This window comes from Enoplosus armatus, chromosome 17 (assembly GCF_043641665.1).
Source record: "Enoplosus armatus isolate fEnoArm2 chromosome 17, fEnoArm2.hap1, whole genome shotgun sequence".
NCBI lineage: Eukaryota > Metazoa > Chordata > Actinopteri > Centrarchiformes > Enoplosidae > Enoplosus > Enoplosus armatus.
The window spans coordinates 13,315,414-13,337,359 of record NC_092196.1 but is presented as its reverse complement, the minus strand read 5'-3'; the positions used below and the strand labels follow the sequence as shown (position 1 = coordinate 13,337,359).

General features: G+C 45.3%; 1 protein-coding gene across 1 annotated transcript in view; it reads right to left on the bottom strand.

Annotated features, from left to right (window-relative positions):
- Nucleotides 1-21,946, bottom strand: part of sdk2a (sidekick cell adhesion molecule 2a) — a 79,857-nt gene that overhangs the window by 29,973 nt on the left and 27,938 nt on the right. The window contains exons 3-6 of the mRNA XM_070922679.1: nt 5,662-5,821; nt 4,008-4,114; nt 3,635-3,782; nt 1,224-1,357 (exon numbers count right to left, since the gene is read on the bottom strand). Coding sequence (XP_070778780.1) covers nt 1,224-1,357; nt 3,635-3,782; nt 4,008-4,114; nt 5,662-5,821 — 549 coding nt within the window. The remainder of the gene's footprint in view (nt 1-1,223; nt 1,358-3,634; nt 3,783-4,007; nt 4,115-5,661; nt 5,822-21,946) is intronic.

Sequence of the window (21,946 nt, the reverse complement as noted above, 5' to 3'; positions counted from 1 at the left end):
AAAAAGGCAAAATGTCTGCCCACTTGGAGCGCTAGCCAGTGTCAGTCTGCTTTTTACTATTAGACTGAGCTCTGTCTCATTTGTATGCTCCCTTTGGAACAACACGCTCCCTCTACTGCATATTTTCCTGTCTTTTCTCCACAGAATTGCTAAAATGAACAAACGCGGCTGTAAAAACCTTATTGACTTTCAGATGCAAAATACGGTTGTGTGATCCGCAAGGCCAGATTCTGTGATATTCAGTGATATCTGGTCCCCACAGATTGCTGTGTCATGCGTATTGAGCACTGAATTACAAACACTGCATTAACGATATGATGAGCAGATGCCGGAGCGAGCAAGAGAGCTGATATTAAAAATGGGAACAGGTTCAAATCCTCATACAGTAGTCAAAACCCTCATCTGATAAATAATACAAATGATATGTGTGTGACATCGTTTATCAAAGGTTATATGTGGTATAAAATATCATAAATAGTATCTTCTGAGCCTTTTAGAAAATACATTAGGCACTCCTTGAATTGACTGAGCGCAGAAAGTAACAGTAGGTGGAGAATTTGTGTGACTTTGTTTAGATGAAAGAAGGTGGGAGGACTGAATGATCTGACATGTAAACATGCTTGCATGAGCAATGCCAAACTTTATTTGAAGTTGTGAACATGTTCCGTTTGTAAGTGAAGCCGACCTTCTAATCCGACATGTGTGTGAGCGTGGGTGTGTGTGTGTGTGTATGTTTAATCACTCCCCCGTCCGCTCAGTGTCATTTTCATAAATCTCCTTTTTGTGAGGAGCGATTAAACTGAAGTTCCACTTTATGGACCTGTACATGCTGCTGGAGCTCCACCTTAAACACATCTTGTGGCCGTAATTCACCGAAGAGGACAACTATTGTGGTGAAGGTAATGGGTATGATTACGTCTGCTGGACAGAGAGAAGAGGGAGCGGCAGAAAGGAGTGATATGATGAGAGGGCACGCCAGTAGAGGGCGCTATCTCTGCTTCTATTGTATTTGGCTGAGCCACCTGTTGTGTGGCGTTGAGCTGAAAAAGAATACGAGGAATAAAACTTTTTTCAAAAACTACATTCATCTGCAACAACCTGTTAATGCAATCTGCTGAAGACACAAACAATCTGCTAGTGAGGTGTGTCTTTCGCTCAGTAGGCGAGGAAGTCTGTTGCTTGAATGTGTGCACCTGCATGAGTGTGTGTTCATGTGTACTTACTCTCCACTGTGAGCGTGATGGGCTGACTGGTCTTGTTCTCCCCGTTCTTGTCATTGACTGCCTGGGCGTAGTAACGTCCCGCGTCAGGGGCCACAGTGGACAGGATGACCAGCGTGTTGTCCAAGGTGATGGCACTGAGTAAATATTTATGCACACACACGCACACATTCGTTTAGCTTAACGACACAGCATTTCCTTACAGCCATCCCCATGACACCCACCTAACCTCAACCTTACCCTAATAAAAGACACAAACAGCTTTAGGTAGTGTTGAATGTAGTTAAATCAAGTCGGGGGTCGCTAATTTGGCTCCCAATTAATCAGACATCCCCATTCAACTGGTGTGCATTCCAAAAATGTGTCCCCAAACACACACATTAACAAGCACACAGACACACTCATATCATTAAACCAGTGAGTAGTTGTTTCTCACAGTCAATAAATCCTGAGGGTAAACTGACACACATGCACATAAATTATGTCTGAAAAGAAGCACACGAAAACACATTTTATGAGAAATTCAATCTACAAGGTACCAGCGTCTTAAAGAGTTCAGAATTTATCTCGTTATTTTATACTCACCGTTCCTGTAGTACGCGGGTATTAGTACGAAGTTTACTGTGATTTCAATCACTGTATGAAATCAGAGGGTTAAGATAAGTTGGTCTCTTGTGAGTTTTGTTCATAGAAGCAGCTGCTGAGTTAGCCATGCTTTTTAGTTGGGAAAGAGTCTGATAGAATGATAAGTCATAGAACAGCTTTGCACAACTGATGGCCGTAGATGTCTACATATTTGAAGTATATTTGTAAGAAGTAAGCCACAGTCAAGTCCATCTTTGTGCAACCTGCTCCAGTATATAGAGATGAATAATGGTAACAGACAGATGCTAAAAAAGATAAAAGTCCCTAATTTGTAATGTGTGGCATCATGTCTGCTTGGCTGATCTGTGGAGTGTCTTTTGGGCTTAAGATAGATTTTAGATTTGCCCCACATTAATTGCATTAACAGTAATTATGACAAGCTACATAGGATACAAGAAAAAGGTTGGATAAGTTTAAAAACTACACAATAGCAACTGGCTTGAAAAATCTCTATTTCTTTCGAGTCCTTTTTTGTTTGCGTCCTTGCAGCCTCGAGAAAGGCTGAATGTTGGTTAGGCTGATGGTCTCAAACGTTTGAGAAGGGCCCATTAAATGAGAGCTGACGCTAAGCACGCAGCAAGATTATGCTCTTCGTATCTGCCAGCATCTGCCTGATCGGTGCAGGATAAACAGACACACTCCTGGACAATTAGGAGCCGTGGGTCTCACCGAGTCAACAGACACTTACATACAAACACACCAACACCAATATACACACGCGCCTGTGAATATCAATGTGGCCTGAAACAAAAGCGAGCAAACAAGCGGTAAATGCAGAGTGTCCTGTCAGTGCCTCTCATTGTCACAGAGCAAAGCTTCACCGCTTCACTTCAGATAAGAGTCGGCTGCATAGTAACCAGCTCTGGAATTGGTCGAAACATTCATGGAAGGGGTTGAGATTTTTCTTTCAGTTTCCCTCAGTGCTTGTACTGTGTTTTTGTGGAGCCCTGTAGGCAGAGGGAACACGCACCGATCCGTTCTTCAAGCGAGAGCATGCAACTAAAAAGTCTTCATGTCAGCTATGACATGGTAGAGCTCACTGTTGAATAATAGATGAGGAGGTGGTTTCTGAGGAGTTGTGGACTGCCTACCTCTATTTGTCTGGATAGCAAAATTAATCTCAGGTGGTTACCTTCACGGTATCTCTCCAGGAAAATTGCTTATCTGAACAGACAGAAATAAGTTACCACACACACACACACTCACACTCGGAGCATAGCCTTTACAGATATACAGTCACCCACAGAACTCCCACTTTGCACTTACGGCCTCACACAGATTCGTAGTACATGCACATATGCACACACACACCCTCCCACGCACAAATCCACCCAGGGGTGAGGGCTGTCAGTCAAACATATCATCAATTGAGGCCTTTTGTCCAATTTTGACTAATTGGTTCCCCTGCTGCCTGCTCTGTCTCTACCCTTCAATCATTTCGCCTGCAAAGTCAATAGGGGCGATATAATAACCCGCTTTATCACTGAGAGGTGATTCAATGATGAACACAGGGCCTGCGCCAACATTCGTTCATCAACTACTCTGCTCAACTTCATTCATGGTGTGTGGGGGATTGAAGAAAATCTGCGAGCAGTATTGAACTTCTTGGAGTTCTCTGAAGTGAAAGATATTCTGCTTCGGCAGCTCAGCGTTCACCAACAACTACTATACGAGAGCACTTACTCAGACATGAATGGAAACACACAAGTCACGTGAACACACGCTCTGCTCGAACTAAACAAGCCAAGCTGAGGTGAAGGTAGACTTACATTCGGCTGCTGGAGGGAATCTTACGTCCATCTCTGAACCAGGTGATCTGTGGCCTGGGGAAGCTGTGTATCTGCGGGGCGTGGATGAGAGCACCCTCACCCTGCGATACGGTTTGAGACCTTTCAGCCTCCGCAAAACCACCCATATCTAGCAGACATAAAGACAAGAGCATAAGAGAAAATGTTGGAAATGCGTGCCAGCAACAACGCAGATAAAAAAGAAGAATTGTCATTATGTACCTTTTTCAAAAGCTAAGCTCCTTTACTCAGAGTGACTCATCCACATACTGTGCATGACAAGCCTTTAACAAAAACAGTGTCCTCCCCTTACTCTGTCACAACTGGAGATGCATGGAAAGAAACCCACACTTACAGGCAACCTGCACTTCAGTGCTGCACTGCATTATGGCACCCACTCGATTTCTCACAATGCAGCGGTAGTGGCCAGCGTGCAGTCGGTCCAGCGAGGGGATCAGGTACCTAATGGGCACACAAAACACAAAGTGCCATTAGTCATCATCAGCATGACGGACAGCGACATTTGTCATCTTGGCGCTTTTATCCCGCACACTCAAGATGCTAAATGAATCGAGATGTTTCAGTGGGCCCCTGAAAAACAGCTTAAATGGCGTTCCAGTGAAGTGTGATTTAGTCCTGATGCAGTGCTGGACAGTAGATAGTAAACTAAAGAAAGAAGAATGTAATCTTTAGATCAGCAGCCAGCTGTGCAGCGAACAGCAAAGGCAGTAGAGTTTCTGACTGGCAGGACTCACAAAACCCGATTGTTATCCTGTTTAATCAAATCCTACGAGCACCTGTCATATGTTAGACCTGGGCAGCCATAGCTCCGTCTCTCCCACGATGTGCACTCATGTTAAATGGTGTGTGTGAAATGCTAGCTAGATAACCCCAGAACTGAGTCCCCTTTAATTGGCTTGCTACAGCCACTTAGGAGTGTGGAGTCCGCCCCTGCCATGTTTCCCCTGCACTGCAATTCGGGGGTGGGGGGGTCTGATTAAATGGATTCCAGTTCTCCTCTTTGATCAGGGCTGGTGAAGAATAACAAGCACAGAGCTGGCCTGCAAAGCAGACCCAGAGACTAAGCCACGTGAGAGCTCAGCCAAATGCTGAGGAAAGACAGGGAAAGAAGATGAGGGGGGAGAAGGGGGGAGAGAGGATGTGAGAGGGGGAGAAAGAAAGACAAGGGAGGGAAGGTGTGTGTGTGTGTGTGTGTGTGTGTGTGGGGAGTGGAGCTAGCCAGTGATAGCAATCAGACAATGCCACCTGAGAGTGTCTGTCTACATCTAGGGGACTAGTCAGACTATAAGTAAAACAGAGTCTTGAAAGCAGGGCTGGAATTAGATAGAAACTGACTTTCACTGTGGACTGAAACTGTGACCTGATGTGAACACATATGCAGGCACACAGCTCGTGTACAAATGGGCACACTGATGCATACACACACACACACGCACACACAGAGAGGCCTTGTTAGCACTGGTTGAAGCTTTTTCTTGCCACACTCTGTGCTGTTAGTAGCATTCTTCAGCATTGTGTTTAGAGGCTGAACTATGTAATAAAAAGTGCCCAGAAGAACTCCACGGCCAGTGAAACAGCTTCTTACTGCTGACAGAGCAAAGTGGCCAACCCACGCTGCACAATCTGATGGAAAATATGCATTGTGTGATTTTGTCGCAGCAATGATAGTTTCAACAAACAGCAAGAGAGAAGAGGAGTTATCTGCTCACACCATCTCTGACTGTTGAATACAGTGAGAGATACAAATCGGAATAAATCTGACAATCCCCTGAACACAAGATGTTATGTCTCAAGGGAGACATGCAGCCAAATCAGCCCCGAATAAATCCATAGAAATGAGTCTCGAATATGAATAAAAATGAGCAATTGAGCTATTAGTTACAATTAAATGCTGCTAAAATGTCCTCATGTAGTAAGCTAATTACAGCCGATGAATTAAAAAAAAAGATAATAGAATCAGCTCTGGCAGGCGAGGCTGCATCCCTCACCTGTATTCCAAGGAGAAACGCGTGAGCTCGGTACCATTGTAGATCCACTTGAATTCCAGAGGCCAGCTGCCCTCTGCCATGCAGGTTAGGACCAGGCGGTTCCCCTCCAGGTGAACCTGGGTCTGAGGAGGCTCCATCTTAAAATAAGGTGGGACATCATCTGCGGGAAAGAGAGAGAGAGAAGAAAGGGAGCGAGAGTGATCAGTATAGAAAAGGACAGTGAAAGAGACGGAAGGAAAGAAAATGAAGCAGTTGGTTAAAAAAAGGCAATGATTCAGTAACCCCTGTGAGCAGACACACAACACAATTCCAGCAATTCACAGGAAATGAGGACTCAGAACAAGCTATTTCCATTTTTCTTCTGCACTGATTGGGAACTTGAAGGTCAACAGAGAAACCTGCCAAAAAGCACATGGAATAAGTTGTTACTGCAAAAGCAGCTTACTCTTTTATTTCATTTGAAATGAGCTGGCAAAGAGGTAGAAGAGCAATTTGTGCGGCAGAGGAAGTGTAAATGAACACTTCCATACCTCTAGATCAGTAAAAGAGGACGGGAGGGGGGAGACAGGGAGATGGAGAGAGGAGGGACGGAGGTATAGACAGAAAGCAGATGGAGAAAAATACAGCAGAGATTGTACATTAAAGAAAACAACGCAAGCAAGGAGGAAGAGAGAGTGCGAAACGAGGAAGCCATGGGGGTGGGGGTGGTAGGGGCTGCTTTAGAAAACACAAAGTTTCCCAGCCTTAAACCCCCTTCTCTGACAGGATGAGTTATGCTCTGTGCCTCCCTTCATTTATCTTTATAGTTCCCTAATGCAGCCAGATTATACAGGCCCCATCCGCAACACTGCACACAGCCAGTGCAGCCACAGAAAGCCTTTAAGGTGATACGCAAGGTCCAGGGCTGAGCTCGGAGACAAAGTGCTTTCATTTGAGCTGATGAAAAAGGCATGATCAGACCTATTGATCTGTCTGCCTCACCAGCCACAGGCGACACTGAGCCGATTGTGCCAGTGTTTGTGGCGGGCTAATTAAAGTCTGTATTAATAGTTGCAGTAAGCCGCCAAGGCCTGGAGCACGCCTGGTTGTAGGTCTACCACACGAGCTGACTCACTCTCGTGGCTGATTACTGGAGCCTCTCTCTCTCTCTCTCTCTCTCTCTCTCTCTCTCTCTCTCCACAACCATAGGCCCAAGATTTATGGTGGTGAATGCAGAGGATGGTGTGGTGGAACTGGGTGAAAGCGAGGGCAGCCTCGCTGAGCGGGGAAGGGGATACAGAAAATTGAACCTGATTGAAACTGTAAATAAAAGAATGACTGTGCCCTCTGTGTTTCACACAAGCGACCATGCGCGCACTGTGTACATACACACAAACACAGATAACAGGACACACATATACACACCAGCACTCACAATACCCCTCCGAAATCTGCGGCTTACTCCTCTATCTATAACCCACAAATACACCACTCATAAAAAGGAAGCTAACAAACAACAGCCATCTCATCACTTTCTGTTTCCAAAACCTGTCCTTACATTTTCCCCGTTTGGTAACAATACTCCACAACCTGGCTAATCTGTTCTTCCTACCACCCCTTGCATGAGCTTCTCCAAAACAAACACAGTCAAACCCAACAGGCCCTTGAAACTGATCCCTGTCTGAGTCCAAACGGAGGAGCCATCGCTATTTATCCTCGGGCACTAGCTGCTGGAGTGGTGGCTTTGCTGTAATTCCATCCACTAGTAAATGCATTCGTACTTGACACACACACAGAGAATGCACACACAATCCCAAAACATTCACTTATGCCTGAACAAACACACACAGGCAAAACCCAACCACTTCCAGCTGGTTCAGGGGCTCGGTGGCAACGTGCACTTAGCAATGTGGCTCCATCAACGAGCCACCATTAGAGACCTGCACACGCCAAACCCAGAGTCACACACTGATCGTCTGAGGCAAGAAATATGCATAATACCAAGTTACTGATGTGAAATGGTGGAATGGGGGAAATGATTGCACAGTTATCACCGCTGTGGATACCTGTTTGAGTGCCATTCATGTGTTCACAATCGCCTCAAATGACCCATTCAGTTGAGCCCTGATTATGAATCCTTGAACACCGGCTATCTGCGGCACTACGACACAAATTTCACGTTTAGAGCAAAGTGTGTATTTTCAGGGACAAAGCTAGCTACTGTAGAGAGGGAGAAAAGTCATTGTTTAACATCACATAAAGTGCAGAATCGACATCCAGTTACATGCTGCTAAACGCAAGAAAAGATTGCTCTCCATGTAACACTCTACTGAAGTGATCTTCTCTTTGAGACTTGGTGAGAACTCAAATGACCGCTGACCACTAACAGTTCTCACTGCTGAAGGAAGATAGGACCAATTCCTCCACACACTGGGCTCTGGGATCTAATGAGTTTCCAACAGAGAACCTCTTGTCTGACCCTCATTCTCCTCTTCCTCTTTATCACTGTGCTTTTGATCTTCACAGTGAACCACTGAGGCTAACACAGCTGATGCATGTTTATGTCTGCGGTAGACACTTAAGTGCAGTTTCTCTATTCCATTGTGTATGTGTGTGTGTGTGTGTGTGTGTGTGTCAGCCACTGCAGATAAAAACTGCAAATATATGGAACGTGTCCATGTGTACACACACAAATACAGCGAAGTTCACACATGACAATCAGTTTGTAAATGCAGGTTCAACACGTCTGTATATAAATGTAACAACATCCAAATTTGTTGTTTTTGATGAAAATTGTAAATACTTTTAAATACATACCTTTGTGGATTTCTCTCTATATATATATACATTAATAAATATTTGTGTGCATTGAAAAATATTTATATATAAATGCCAAAATACATTTCTGAATCCTTCTGTGGGCATTCATTAACATTGAGACTGGTCTGACTCCATAGAGACGGCTCACTGTAGATGAGTATGCTGCTGTCACTATTGTGTCGGGTCGATGTGTTTAGCCTCCACTGTGGTATCATCATCGCTGATCTAATCCATAATTTGTCTCAGGTGACACCGTCTCGTTTTAGAGCACAGCAGCTTTATGGAACAGAAGCGTTCTGAACATGACAAACATAAAGTATATGCGTAAAGACACACATGCCTGTGGACACAAACACAGGAATATACAAAAAGGGGACTCAACTTAGTGACTGGAGGACATGTGTCCATCTGACTGTGTCAAGGTAAAGCTGACATATTTTCTGGAGGAGACAGGGGTGGAGGGAGGGAGAAAAGAAAGAGCACTGTCGCTTCCCCCATTCCAGTGATGAACAAAGGGACAGTGGTGGGTTTGGCAGGTGCATGGCAGTGCCTGCTGCAGGCTTCCAATCCAGATGGAGAGCTAGAGGGCAGTCCTTGTGGACCAGGAATTCCTGCAGCACTATGAGCGCAGATAAAAGCCAACCAAAAAACGGGTCGGCAGATCTAGGGAAGACCAAAAACTGGCATGGGAGGACCAGGCGGGCTTTAATGTGGCTGCTGTGCAGAGCAGCTGCCCCCAACAGTCAAGATGCAACACCACAGCACATTCAGCACAGATATAAAAACACCTTATTCTAACCTGACAGCTGAGGTTGAATGGTGGCATGGCTCCAGCCTGGTCCCCTGCTGCATACACAGAATTTTAATGGCGGTGAGACAAAGACCACAGGCACCGGGGCAGCTTTATAAACCGAGGCCCATTGTGCTCCCCATTGCGCTATGCTGGCATGCAATCACACAGACGGTGTTCACATTCGACTTTTGTCTTGTATTTTTTCTCTTGCTTATTTTGTGCCTCACCTCCTTACCCCTGCTCCAATCCAGCAGCAGGGAGCTCTTCCTGCTCTCTGTTTAATCCTCAGGCACCTGTGTTTGAGCCTATGTAACCACATCCTATCTGGCACTCTGCACAACTGTATCACTGAGATGCAGCGATAAAGTGGAGCCCCTGCCTGCTGAAACATTTGGAGGTCTACTCTCTTGCTATCCGCTCACTCTAAGTCATTCTCCCTTGCTATCTCTGTCTCTCCACCTCTCTTTCTCCTCCCAGACACACATACATATGCACATAACTTCCCTCCACCTCCAGTCCACCTCATGGCATCGTGTCATCCAGGAAAATTTAGAGCTATCATTTAGCCTCTCCAATTGGACTTTAACGTGCGAGATGGGTCATGGTTAGCCTCTCTGATGGGGGTTATGCAGCAGTCATGGCAGTGACCTTGGCCTAGTAATGGGTTGGTGAAAGGGTGTGGGTTGTGGGGTTGGTGGAGGGGGGTTAAAAGCATCTTAAAAGCTGATGAAACACCTCCCTTATGGATATACACATGCACCACAAGCAAACACACACACCCCCACACGCACACATACTGGGTTGTCTTCATTTGTTGCTTTACAGGTTGAGATGAGAGCGTTCGCACCAGGACACGAAGCTCCAACACATAAATACACACACCGACACCAATTCACCAATATTCACACACCCCCACCCCGCGAAAACACAGCTCGTCCTGAAGGTCAGGCTGATCTGTCACTCTGTCACAAGCTGCTGTCACCGTGACAACAGGCACCCCGCCGATTTACACTCCATCACTTAGGTGAGTCAGAAAGCGGGCCGACACAAAGGGAGGGATTAAGAAAGAGAGCGTTCAAGAAAAGACAGAGAAGAGGAGGAGGAAGAGAGAGTGATGGCGAGACAGATGGTGAGACAAATGCAGGGCTTAATGATAAAAACAAAGAGAGATCGAGAAGCGATGTAGAGGCAGGACGAGGTGAGGGACTGAGAAGGGGAGAAAAGAGAGGGGGGCGTCCTCCAACACCAGGCAGCAAGGTGAAGCGACCCATTACAGCCGAAGCCAAACAAGCAGGCCAGGTCTGAAAGACAGGGAGGGGAGATGGAAAGCCTCCATCTACCCCTACATTCATTTAGAGAAATGGCCCATGGATCAGCATCTGCACGCTGCATGTGAGTGCCAGTCCATCACAGCTCGATGTCTCTCTATCCCCCGTATTTATAGCCCCTAGAACATGTTTCTGCACCATTCAGTAGGACTATGCACTCCATGAGATCCCTTGCTGTCTTTGTTGCGGCAATATAGACTTCATGGCCCAAGTAACATGCTTTTAAAAACTCGTACAGTCATACAGTGAAGCTCACTGCTCACAGGAAGAGACGAAGTAGGAATGTGGATATTCATGTCTGAAATGTTTTTCTTTTTGATGATGCGTCTGCTTTGATGTTGCAGAAAAAGTCCTCAAGTCGCTGCAGATAAGATACTGCCTGCATCCCAGCTGTGTTTAGCGGATCGCCACGGGTTAATTGATGCGTAATTGATGTGATTAATTGAGGTGTAATGTACCGCGGTGACGTGTCTGGGATCCCACTCGCTGTGGGGCCTGTGTGTGTGTGTGTGTGTGTGTTTAGGTGCGCCTATCTGATGCTACAGCAACACAATTAGAAGCAGTAGCATCCAGCCAACAAATGGAGATTTAATTAGGAGTGAAGACGGAGCGGGAGGCCAGTCAATGGGCAGGAGATTGAATTATCTGGACACACACTCCAGCGGGCAGCACAGACAAATTCACAGTCGCGCACATACTCACACACACACACACACACAGTCACACACACACACACACACACCCTTTCTGTTTGGAATTCTTCCCTGTTTGCCTCGCTGCTCCTCTGAGTGCCTTCCTCTACCTCTGCCATGCTCTGCCTGTCTCGAACTATCTTTTTCTTTTTGATTCCATCGTATTTTTTCCTCTCCCCATCTTAACTTTTTCTTCTCTTTCCTCTTTTCCCCGCCACAATAACAGTTTCCTCTCTGTGTGTTGTGGCAGTCTCTCTTTCTTGGTGGCCTTGATCTCTCCCAATACAGTAGTTTTCATACTCTCTCTCCCTGCCCTCTCATCAGTTGTCATCTCTCACACACTTTCTCTCCGCGTCCCTTCCTTCTAGCTCTCTGTCGAGATACCTCTCAATCTTTTTCTGCCTCTCTGCACCCCCCCCCCACCCCCACCCCCTTCCTGGGGCCTGCTCTCTCCTCTTTAGCACTCTGTTTCTGAGTCACTAGCAGTATATTGTATGGCGTACCGTGGGACGTGTCTGTGATATCCAGGAGCCTAATTAGCAAGTCCAGCTCCTGGCAGAGAACACGGCACGCAGAGGAGCATAGGCACAAGGCCCGGCGTCAATTAATGAGACCTCACACACCCACAGCCACCATTACACGCCCTCTGCAGCATCAAGTCTCTAGTCAGCTAAGCCTTGTCCAACGAACAGTGGGGAAACCACATTGAACAACTGTGGCTACATGCGAGAAAGTTATGTCTTTAATCACCAAGGGATAGTCGCAGCTTTGTAAAAGATGAAGCGGGGATTCTCGTCTGACTTTGTGACACTCAAATAAGATTCATGTCTCGTAGCAGCGAGCTGTGAGCATATTCTTGGAACCAACAGATCAATGTATCAACTTAGAAATGTAAGCCAGACACTATGGCAATTTCTTACTTTCTAAGGACAAGATATATGAAATTGTTTTTTCTAACGGAAGTGAGGTTTGGAGAGCTCTTATGAGTAGAACACGATAGGAAATGATCCAGGCTTCCCACCCGTTTTAATGTGTGTGTGTGTGTGTGTGTGTGTGTGTGTGTGTGTGTAACTGACATCACAGTATTATTTCCCAGGTGTGACAAACAGCTTTGGAAGAAGAAGTAAGGTTTTTGTGCACCAGATCACATACACGTCTCTATCTGACTTTCCTCTTTTCCCTTTTCACCAGGGAGAAGGGAGATGGTAGTGGGTGGGGGGGGGAATAGGTACAAATTTTCACTTGAGCTTTGTGAGAGCTAATTGACATTGTGTGGGAAAAAAAAAAAAAAGAAAAAGAAACACAAAACAGATAAACGACAGTAAGTGGAAGAAATAGCAAATAAAAAAAACAACGAGAGCAACATCGGGAATAAGAGGCGGGCAGCTTTTCTCAAGGCATGAGAAGGTTGGAAATAGGCCTAAATGAATTTAGAAAGTAGGGCAAAGACTAATGGAGGAAAATAAACAAACGCGCTGAAATGTGAATTCCTCAGGGCCCCGGGTCATTAGAGTTAATACTGCGCGCTATGCCATCTGCCGCGATTGTTTACACTAGCCTGGATAATTAGATCCTAATTAGTAGATGGTATGGTGGGGGAAACATTATTTCGCACGCACTGAGATGGAGAAGATCAGATGCACCTGCAATGCTGTGCTGCCTGTCCATCCTGGGACCTCTGCGGGTAGCTCCATGAAGATGCAGCTATCCGACAGGTCTTGATTTAATTGCTTGATGCACCGGACAGAATCTGGATCTTTCTCTCCCACCATTAACATATAGATAGAGTACTTTTTTTTGGAGGAGAGAGTCATCTCTGCTCTTGACATTATGAAAACCTGTCTGATCCTTGTTCCTCCTTTATCCTTCACACTGTATGTGTGGGTGCAGGTGTGTGAATGCGTTGCGTTTTGTGACTGTGTGTCTTTAAGATACAGACACCAGAATATTATCAGACAAAATGCATGGACTCAAACCGCCATGTCCCATCCGTGCTTTTCTCCCCAGCCGATCCCTTTGAATCTCGGAATTGGAGAGATACCACTGGCATGCTAATAGTGTTTTGCTAGGTGCGAGGTATCAGGGCGCCTGCCATTGTAATATATGCGTGGGGAATGGCTGGTGATTGTGATTCTTATCAGTGTGGCAGAGTGCATGGGCGCCAAGCAGTGAGTGGCAGGGGCTGGCAGTAAATGCTAATGGCAGAGAGCAGCTGACACAGAAAAGAATTATTATCTCCCTTCATTACATTTACACGGCCTGCCTGTCTGTCTCACTTCCTTCCTCTGGGCCCGGGCGTGAACAGCAATCAGCGCTTGCAATGCTTTATTTACCTGTTGTGCAGAAGACAAACACCTTCTTGGGTTGTCAATGCATCACCCGCTCAGGGATCGGGATCTCAGGAGTTTCTCAAATGGACAACACGTCACACAGAATCGATTACACGTGAGCAACAACAGGTCTGTGGCGGGGAAAGGGTTAGAGATGATAGAAGAGCAGAGTTGAAGAGTGTATGAGAGGATGAAATGGATGTTTCTCTAATTTTGGTGGAGGTGTGAGGTGATGTGTGGCAGGATCATCACCTTTGTGAGCAGGGCAGCCTGTGGGAACACAGAGTCCCTGTTCCTAATTGAGACCTCTGGAGTGTGAGAGCTGCCAGAATGGAGCTCGTCACATCACTGCCTCTCTCCACCACATTACAGAGAGGCCCTCTGACCACTATTTTCTCCCATCATCCAAGCCACAGCACCAAGTCCTGCTCTGTGATGGTGTGATAGCTATCCCATCACCCCCAAATCACTTCCTTCAGATGGAAGCTCAAAGCTGCAAGCCTCCTGCCCAACATCACACCAGGCCACATCTCTGACCTCTGAGGCATCCACAGGAGACAGAGGAGTCCTCTTTGCCGGTTCCTGTCTCTGAAGTGCACACGCCCCCCCAAGCAGGAGGGGAGACAGAGGAGGAGCTCTGTGGGATTGTGTGAAGACAGGCAGCCAGCACTACGCCAGCAGGCAGACAAAGATCTGAACGCCCTGACATTATGCTAATGGAAGCGTTTGGCTGATTCTTACATGTCTTCACACCACATTGCTCATCTCAATTATCAGATACAGTAACGGGTGCTGAGTGAGAGGCATGCAACTTGAACAAAGCAGGCAAAAATTCTCAGTCAGAGATACTAATTGTTGTGCTCTCCCCACATGATCCTGTAGGATGGTTTAGTGCGAGAAACCCGACTTGTTAAAATCGGATGTGCGTAATAACTTCCTATGTGAAAAAGAGGAAATTATGCATGCTTGAGAATGAAATTAATAAATAATGATTAGACGTTAATTCTGACAGACCACACCAGAACATTAAAGATGTGTATTTCTTGTGATTATTTAAGTACACAACTTAAGATAACAAAGTGGAAGATCTGTCCTCTTAATTTCACTATATATTTGTTGTATACATACAAACTCTCTCTCTCTGCTCTTAAAGATCCTTCTCCCTCTAAAATGCCTGTCATCTGTTCACTTAATGATAACTGTAACAAGCCCATATTTCCAAGATCCAAAGATTGTGTCATTTTGATTCAAAAATTGCAAGAAAACCAAACCATACCCCTTGATAAATAGTTATCATAACTCTGGCACAACTAAAGCTTGGAGCCCTCTGCCAACAAGGCTATCTAATATATGAGGTTGATGCTGTTCTTCTAATTATATTCTTAAGCTTGCACTCAAGCTGACATTGCTCCCAGTGTTGCCGTGGTGATGTTGGCAGGGTTGTTTCCTTCCATACAGGTCGAGGGCAAAGATTAAGAAACTTGCCAAAGGGAAAACCCAGGATTCAAACCTTCAACTCTTTGCACCCCGACACGTCCATTTCTTATGCAAGAGCATGTGAAAGTATGGAAAGCTGTAAAGAAATTTGTGAAAGTAAAAACCAAGGTTAGCTCTATTTTTTTGACGCGGTCTTATACATATGTAGGAGCTCTTTCTATTAAAAAAAAGGGAATTACAACCGCAGCAATTTTAGTCTTCACACAATGTCACGTATATCCTGGAGGTTATCGTTAGAAATTACATAAATTTAAATAGGAACACCATCTTCCATCAGGTTAATGTATTCAGAGAGCATTTTTCCCTCTGTGTTATTGAAATGTTCCCACCACTGCTCTTAACATATCAGTGTGAAAAATAAAAAAAAAAGCATGTTGGTAATTCTCTGAACTTTCTCCGCCTCTAAGGACCTACAAAGCGGAGGCATTGACTGTTGTTGGCTGCAATCACACACTGAAATATGTACAAACGATCAAGCGGATATGGCATTATGTTACTGGCGCCCAAGCAACGGCATGAGTGATTTGAAGGCTTAATGTGGCCCTCCACACCACATAGAGTTATAGCCTGTGATTTGCATCATAAATGTCTGTTAAATCTCCACTTTTGGAAATGAATATCACTAAATGACAACCTTACAGGGAGCCAGATGGGGGAGGTAGGAGTAACACTTTTTTTTTTTCCACGTTTGTATTTTCCACCCATGATGGGACCTAATTCCATATAACTACATCTATAAGCCGTGAATAAATACACATCAAATAGCGTTTTTTCAAGTCTCATAATCCCTGGATAATCTTCATCTACAATATGAGCAGCGCTAAATTGGAGGGAAGATTCACAAATGAACATATTTACATCAGTCCCATTAGTGAGACACTGAGGAGATACTGCTCAGAGATCTGCTGCTGCTTTGAAATGCCTGTAGGCACTTAAGAATTTTATTAGAAGCCCTTTAACGCTCACCATGCCATGGTAAGTAATGTGCTTTAATACACATATAATGCAGTGGATTACAACTCTGGGTATTAATAAATCATCTGTTTTATTTATTACTGCTCTTTTACCATAGCAAGTAAATGACATGTTTAATCTCTTTCATGGATTCAAGGGCTTTTTGTGCTTTGCTGCATATGTGTGTGTGTGTGTGTGTGTGTGTGTGCGTAAAATGCCTGAGTGTCACTACAAGCGTCTGCATACTTGTTGTCCTTCACATACAGTAAATGCAGATGTTTGTGAGTGTACAGTAGGTGTTTACTTGCGTCTTCACATGTGAGTGTGCATGTATATTCATATGCGGATACATGCCTGTAAATATGTGTGTGTGTGTGTGTGTGTGTGTCTCTCCGGTGAGTTCCATGTATATCTGAATTCTTCACCAGATTAAAGAGACGTCGTGCATGTACTCCACAGTCCCTAATGACAGATCAAAGCCCAGCATGTTCCTGGCTGTTGAGGGGGATCATTAGCGATGGGTCAACAGGGCATCATTACCCAGCATGCTACCCTTGCAGCATGTTTACTCTGTGCTGAGTCTCATTGTATGTGTGTACCTCTGCATGTGTGTGGGTGCCCATGCCAGCGTGCGATCATCAAATGCATCCATATTGCTCTCTGATCTCAGCGCAGTGTGTGGGAGGAACACAGGTCTCTCCTGTGGCCCTTTTCCCCACAGACGAACGCCGCTCCAGCGGTGAGAGCTAGCCTCATCTATTGTACCTCCTGCCTCCATCAACTCACTTTCCATCTATTACGACCCAACAGGCCGATCTTCATGGCTGAAGCTCATTGTAAAACCCTGGCCTTGCTGATTCAATAGGCTCTGGAGGGTTCTGACAATGACCAATTCACTCATGACTATTATTCATCACAAAACCTTTCCAGCTCTCCAATAAAATCCACCACCCACCTTTCCTACTCTGTTTGGTATGCTGTAACAATCCATCACTTCCAAATGCTGTGCTACCAAACGTATCATGCACACACACACATGCACATATACACACACACACACACACACACACACACACACACACACACACACATCACTTTTCTCTTACAACTCCACTGAACAAACTCTTTCTCACCTTAGAAATTGCTATTTTGGTGCAGGGCTATTCCTTCTCTCAGCAGTTTCACATAAATTCTTTCTCTCTTTACAAACATTCCCTCCTGGCTGCCTTCTACCATCCACCCTTCTCAACCGCAAACTGCTCTTTTCCACTGCCAACTCCGTTTCTCTCCCTCCCTCTCTCACCTTCAGATGCCACCCATCCACTGCCTCCATGCCTGACTGCTTTGACAGGCCCGAGACTCAAGCAGGGGGGATTTGATCCCTCCGTGGAGTGGAGCTCTGGCAGTGGGGTCCACTCTCCAACCGCCGGACGCAGAGCCCTGAGCCACCGATTAAAAAGTCATGAAGGCTTTTAGGGGCAAGCAGGGCTGCAGTTTCCCAGTCTTCTGTGGATTGGCTGCCTGAAAATAGTCTTTGTGTTCCTGAGACAACAGTAGAATATTCAGGAGGAGGGGGGAGTTTGAGGAGATGCGGGTTAGCAGAGCAGCAGTGCGTGGGCCACCTCGCTTTCCCCTGTGCTCTTAAGCAGCACTCTGCCGGCCCCTCGCTTCCTCAGATTAGATAAACACCCACAGTCTGTATCCACTGTACATCACCGGCCCCTATATGAGCTCTGTGTCCAGGCTTTACGAGTGTGGGACTACAGCTCTTTTAAAGCGGTGGCCTCCTCCCTTCCTCTCCATCATGCTGAAATCAGCCTGGGCTAGTGAGGGTCACATCCAAGGTCAAGCCCCTCTGTCATCCTCTGTGTATGCCTTAATACACACAAACATCTGGCAGTAAATAGAGTATCGATGCTTTCTTTGAAGATGAATAAATGGACTAATGAAAACGGCTGTGAGCTAGTATATCATCCACCGGCATAGCTTGCTTTCAAAAAGTGGCACACAAATCAAGTAGGTGACCATTTGCCTCATAATGGCTGCGAGGACAGGTCGTATACAACAATACACATGTGAAACAAGACCTTAATGTGCTGTGAAAAAAAGCACTGGTCTCCCAGCATTGGTTTACTCTTACCAACAGCAACCATCCATACCATTGTCACAAATAGCAGCAAGCCACTAATGGAATCAATAAAGCCTTGCAAATATTTACAGGACAAGAGAGCCTCAAGGCAATCAATTCCAATCTATAGGACGATGGAAGGTTCTACTGTGGCTGTGTTTCAGGTTAGAAAAATCAATAAAGTCAGCTTTGGAAAGAGAAGGAAAAAAATAAATAACAACCTTATTGCACCGGCACCACTCAGTCTTTCACTCATGCACTCTCTCCTACTTTCCATCATTCTGACCCTTGTGTTGGTTCCTCCTTTTTTTCCGCCCCGAGTTTGACATCGCCGGCTGAGCCTCCCAGCAGGTACCGGGAACCGCAGGGAGTGCATCCAGAAAAGTAGTGGGAGACAGCTTTTGAAGAAGGGAGAAGTTAGTGGATGTGACAGGCTGTTGAAAGCCTGGGAGATAACAGCATCTGCTTCTGGAAGTCTTAACAGGTAGAAAGGTAAGGTGGGGGAGGGGGGAGGGGCGGAGGGGTGAGAGGGCCAGGCAAATTCTCTGGATAATAGGATATAAAAACAATGTTGCTCCATTTCTGCATACATTCGCCGGCAACAAAGGAAGGCTGAGTGACGGAAAGTGAAGCGTGGAAGAAGTGCAGAGAATAAGAAGTAGGGTATATTAAAAACAGATTGCTTCCATTTCTCTCTGGGGGCAGATTTTTTTTATGCACAAGGTTGTAATCCCTAGTTTATGTTCTGTAGTAACTAGCTCAATAAAATACATCAACCCAGCACATAAAAAGTGAATAAAACAGAGTATGTAAAAGTGTGTCAGGGCGGCAGGAAGCTATAGAAGTCAAGACCGCCCAGAGTGATCGCTGATTTATTGATGCATTGATGCCTGATAGTGCGTTGACGAGTTCAGCAACTTCTAATAAATAGGTGATAATGTCAGGCTTTTCTCTGGTAGGCACGCAGTTACCAGGCCTCACGCAGCTCCCCGGTCTCCAGCCTAATGAGCAGGTAGTTGGAGGGAGAGGATGAACGGAGCAGAAACAGGCTCGCTCGCTCTCTCTCTGATGCCACTTGCTGTGTTTTCGCTCTCTCATGCACAACGCTCCTAGAGAGAACAATCAGACGGAGCTACAGCCATTGCCAGCGGCTATCAGTGTCTCTTTAACAACTCCACCTTCCCTCTGTGGTAACATACATGTGTGTGTTGAACAGCCACACAAAAACCCCTCTGCTGGCCGTCTTTAGCATAAACAGACCATTCTGAAAGGCTTTACAAAAAGTGGCTTCACAAGGGCATACAACAAGTGTACGGTTAATAGGGGAGCCACATGTCACTGCACATATCACAGTGCCTTCCACTGCTGCGGGGCTTGAAAACCAAAGTATGTGGTCCACTGCTTCATCACCTAAAGTGCCTGCCTCAATGTTTGAGTGTGTGTGTGTAACAGTACAGATAAATCAGACACACATGTGCATAAATCAACCGTTCCACCGTGGTTTATGCTTTACACTCTATGCATCACGCAGATATGAGTACTGCACGGTCCACACTCTGAAAAACGACTGTATCCTGATCTGATAGATATTTCACAGCACGGCTCAATTAATTGCATTTTTCAACTGAGCTGTGAAAGAAATCCATAAAACAGATCAAACTGAAAATGCATTGGACAGAAAGTGTGTGTGTGTGCGTGTTTGTGTGTGTCTGTGTACAAGAAAAGAAAAGAGGGAGGGAGGGGGAAGAGAGGGAGCGAGAAAGAGAGCGACTGACCGCACAAACTTGAGGGCCCACTTGGCAAAGCGTATGTGGTTCTGACTGCCAACTTGCGAAAAATGTCAATTACTCTCTCTACATCTAAAACTTTTATGAAGGCTTCTAGGCTGTATCAAAGCCTTCCACCTCAGCAGCTCCTTCGAAAATATTTTCTCTCAGAGAAAATCAGCTTTAATTATTGAAAGCGTGGCTTCAAGTTTATTAGTGTTTTTCGGGACTTCCTTCAAATAGCTGTCCAAGGCGCCGTTGTGCATATGAAAATGATCTTATTGACTCTAACCTGCTTTCCTTGTTGCAAACAGACAGACTGTCAAATAAAACTTCAGATCTGTTGCCTTCAGTGGAGGGCTTGTGATGCATTACAAAGACAACTGTTTGCAGACACGCAGGAAACATGTAATAGCAGAAAACACAGATATGATTCTGGAAGGATTTGAAAAACAAACTGAGAAACACGGGATAGAGGCACAGCCGGTATCTCTCAAAACCCCAGAAGAGTCAACTAGAGGTTGGAAATAAATAAAGATGAGCAATTGGTGATGCTGGTGATCAAAGCATCGTATGGCAGGTGGTCTTGTTAGTTGACCATAGTGAATCAAACCTCCCGGCCCCACCATGAACTGACCCAGGCTCAGACTCCACAGCAGAGGGCTGTATATCTTTCCCAGCAGTACAGACAGACAGAGAAACAGACAGCCCTGATCTTTCTACTTCCATAAGCAACACTGTTTTAATCCCTTCTGGATCAAAGGAAGCAGCGAGCTTTGCCTCCCTTTCATTAGGGAGGAATAGAAGACTCCGCTCCCTCTTCTCCATGACTGAACGGCCAGGTTTGATCAATCAATAGCAGTCCACCAGCTCTGGCCTAAGTGCTCCTGCTCTAATCACTCTCCTCTGAAAAATGGAGGACGAGGTGGTGGGACCAGAGACACAAACTTTCATCAAAACAGTCTTTGGTCTGGGAATGAGTCAAATTATACTGTGCTTTGTTATGTTCTGTTCCAGCAGAAAATCTGCAGCCTGACAAGCACTGCCTCAGTACTTAAGTCCCATCGCTCAAAACATGAAAGTCTGAATGCTGGTGAAAGGACAGAATAGGGATCAGCCAGGCTGACGGAGTGGCTAAGTACAACTGGGCTGCTGTCTGACTTTGCCATTGTTGTTCACTGGTGGAACGTAATCTTCTTAATCATTAAGCTAAACCTGCAGAACAATTGACCCATTTTCATATGCAGCTTCTTATCTCTGAATGCATGCCCATATCTCATTTAGAAGTGTTAGAAATCCCCCTTCAATCTAGGTGATCTGTTCTCACCAACCTGCCTCCACATTCCTCTAATCCACTCTGATCTAATCCAATGCATATCATCCAGAGATTGTCATGTTTATATATTGAGTACTCGGGTTCTGCTGTGCTGTGCCGTCCTACTGGTGTTTAACATTGTAGGGATCCCTCACAAAATACCACTCATTACTTGCTACTCTTTATTATATTAATCCTTTCCTTGCATACTCCTGGTACTTTTTGTACATCCACAAAACTACTGCTTGTATGAGTGCTTCTTGTCTTAACTGGTTAACTTTCAGCAGTGTAAAGCAGGCCGAACAGGTTGTTGGTCGAACAAGTAAAGAGAACATTTTAAAAATGATCTTTTGGCTCATATTCCGGCTAAAAGCTCTCATAGTTATTGGTGTCAAAATCACAGATGTGGGCTCACATTTAAAATTGAATTAACAGGTCCAACCTCTAACAAGAAAAGAAATCACATTAGTCTCAATGAGCCACACACCCACATTTTAACACAACAAATGACTGGTTGCTTTTCAGTGTAGCATGATATCACTCATGATTTTGGCAGGTTTTCACCGGAGGGAGTTTGACATATTCTCTGCACACACATTGTGCAGGAAAGGAAATCATATGTCTTGTGCTTTTATAACGTGGGTGAAAACAAAACCCACTGAGCTCAACACTGACCAATGTTA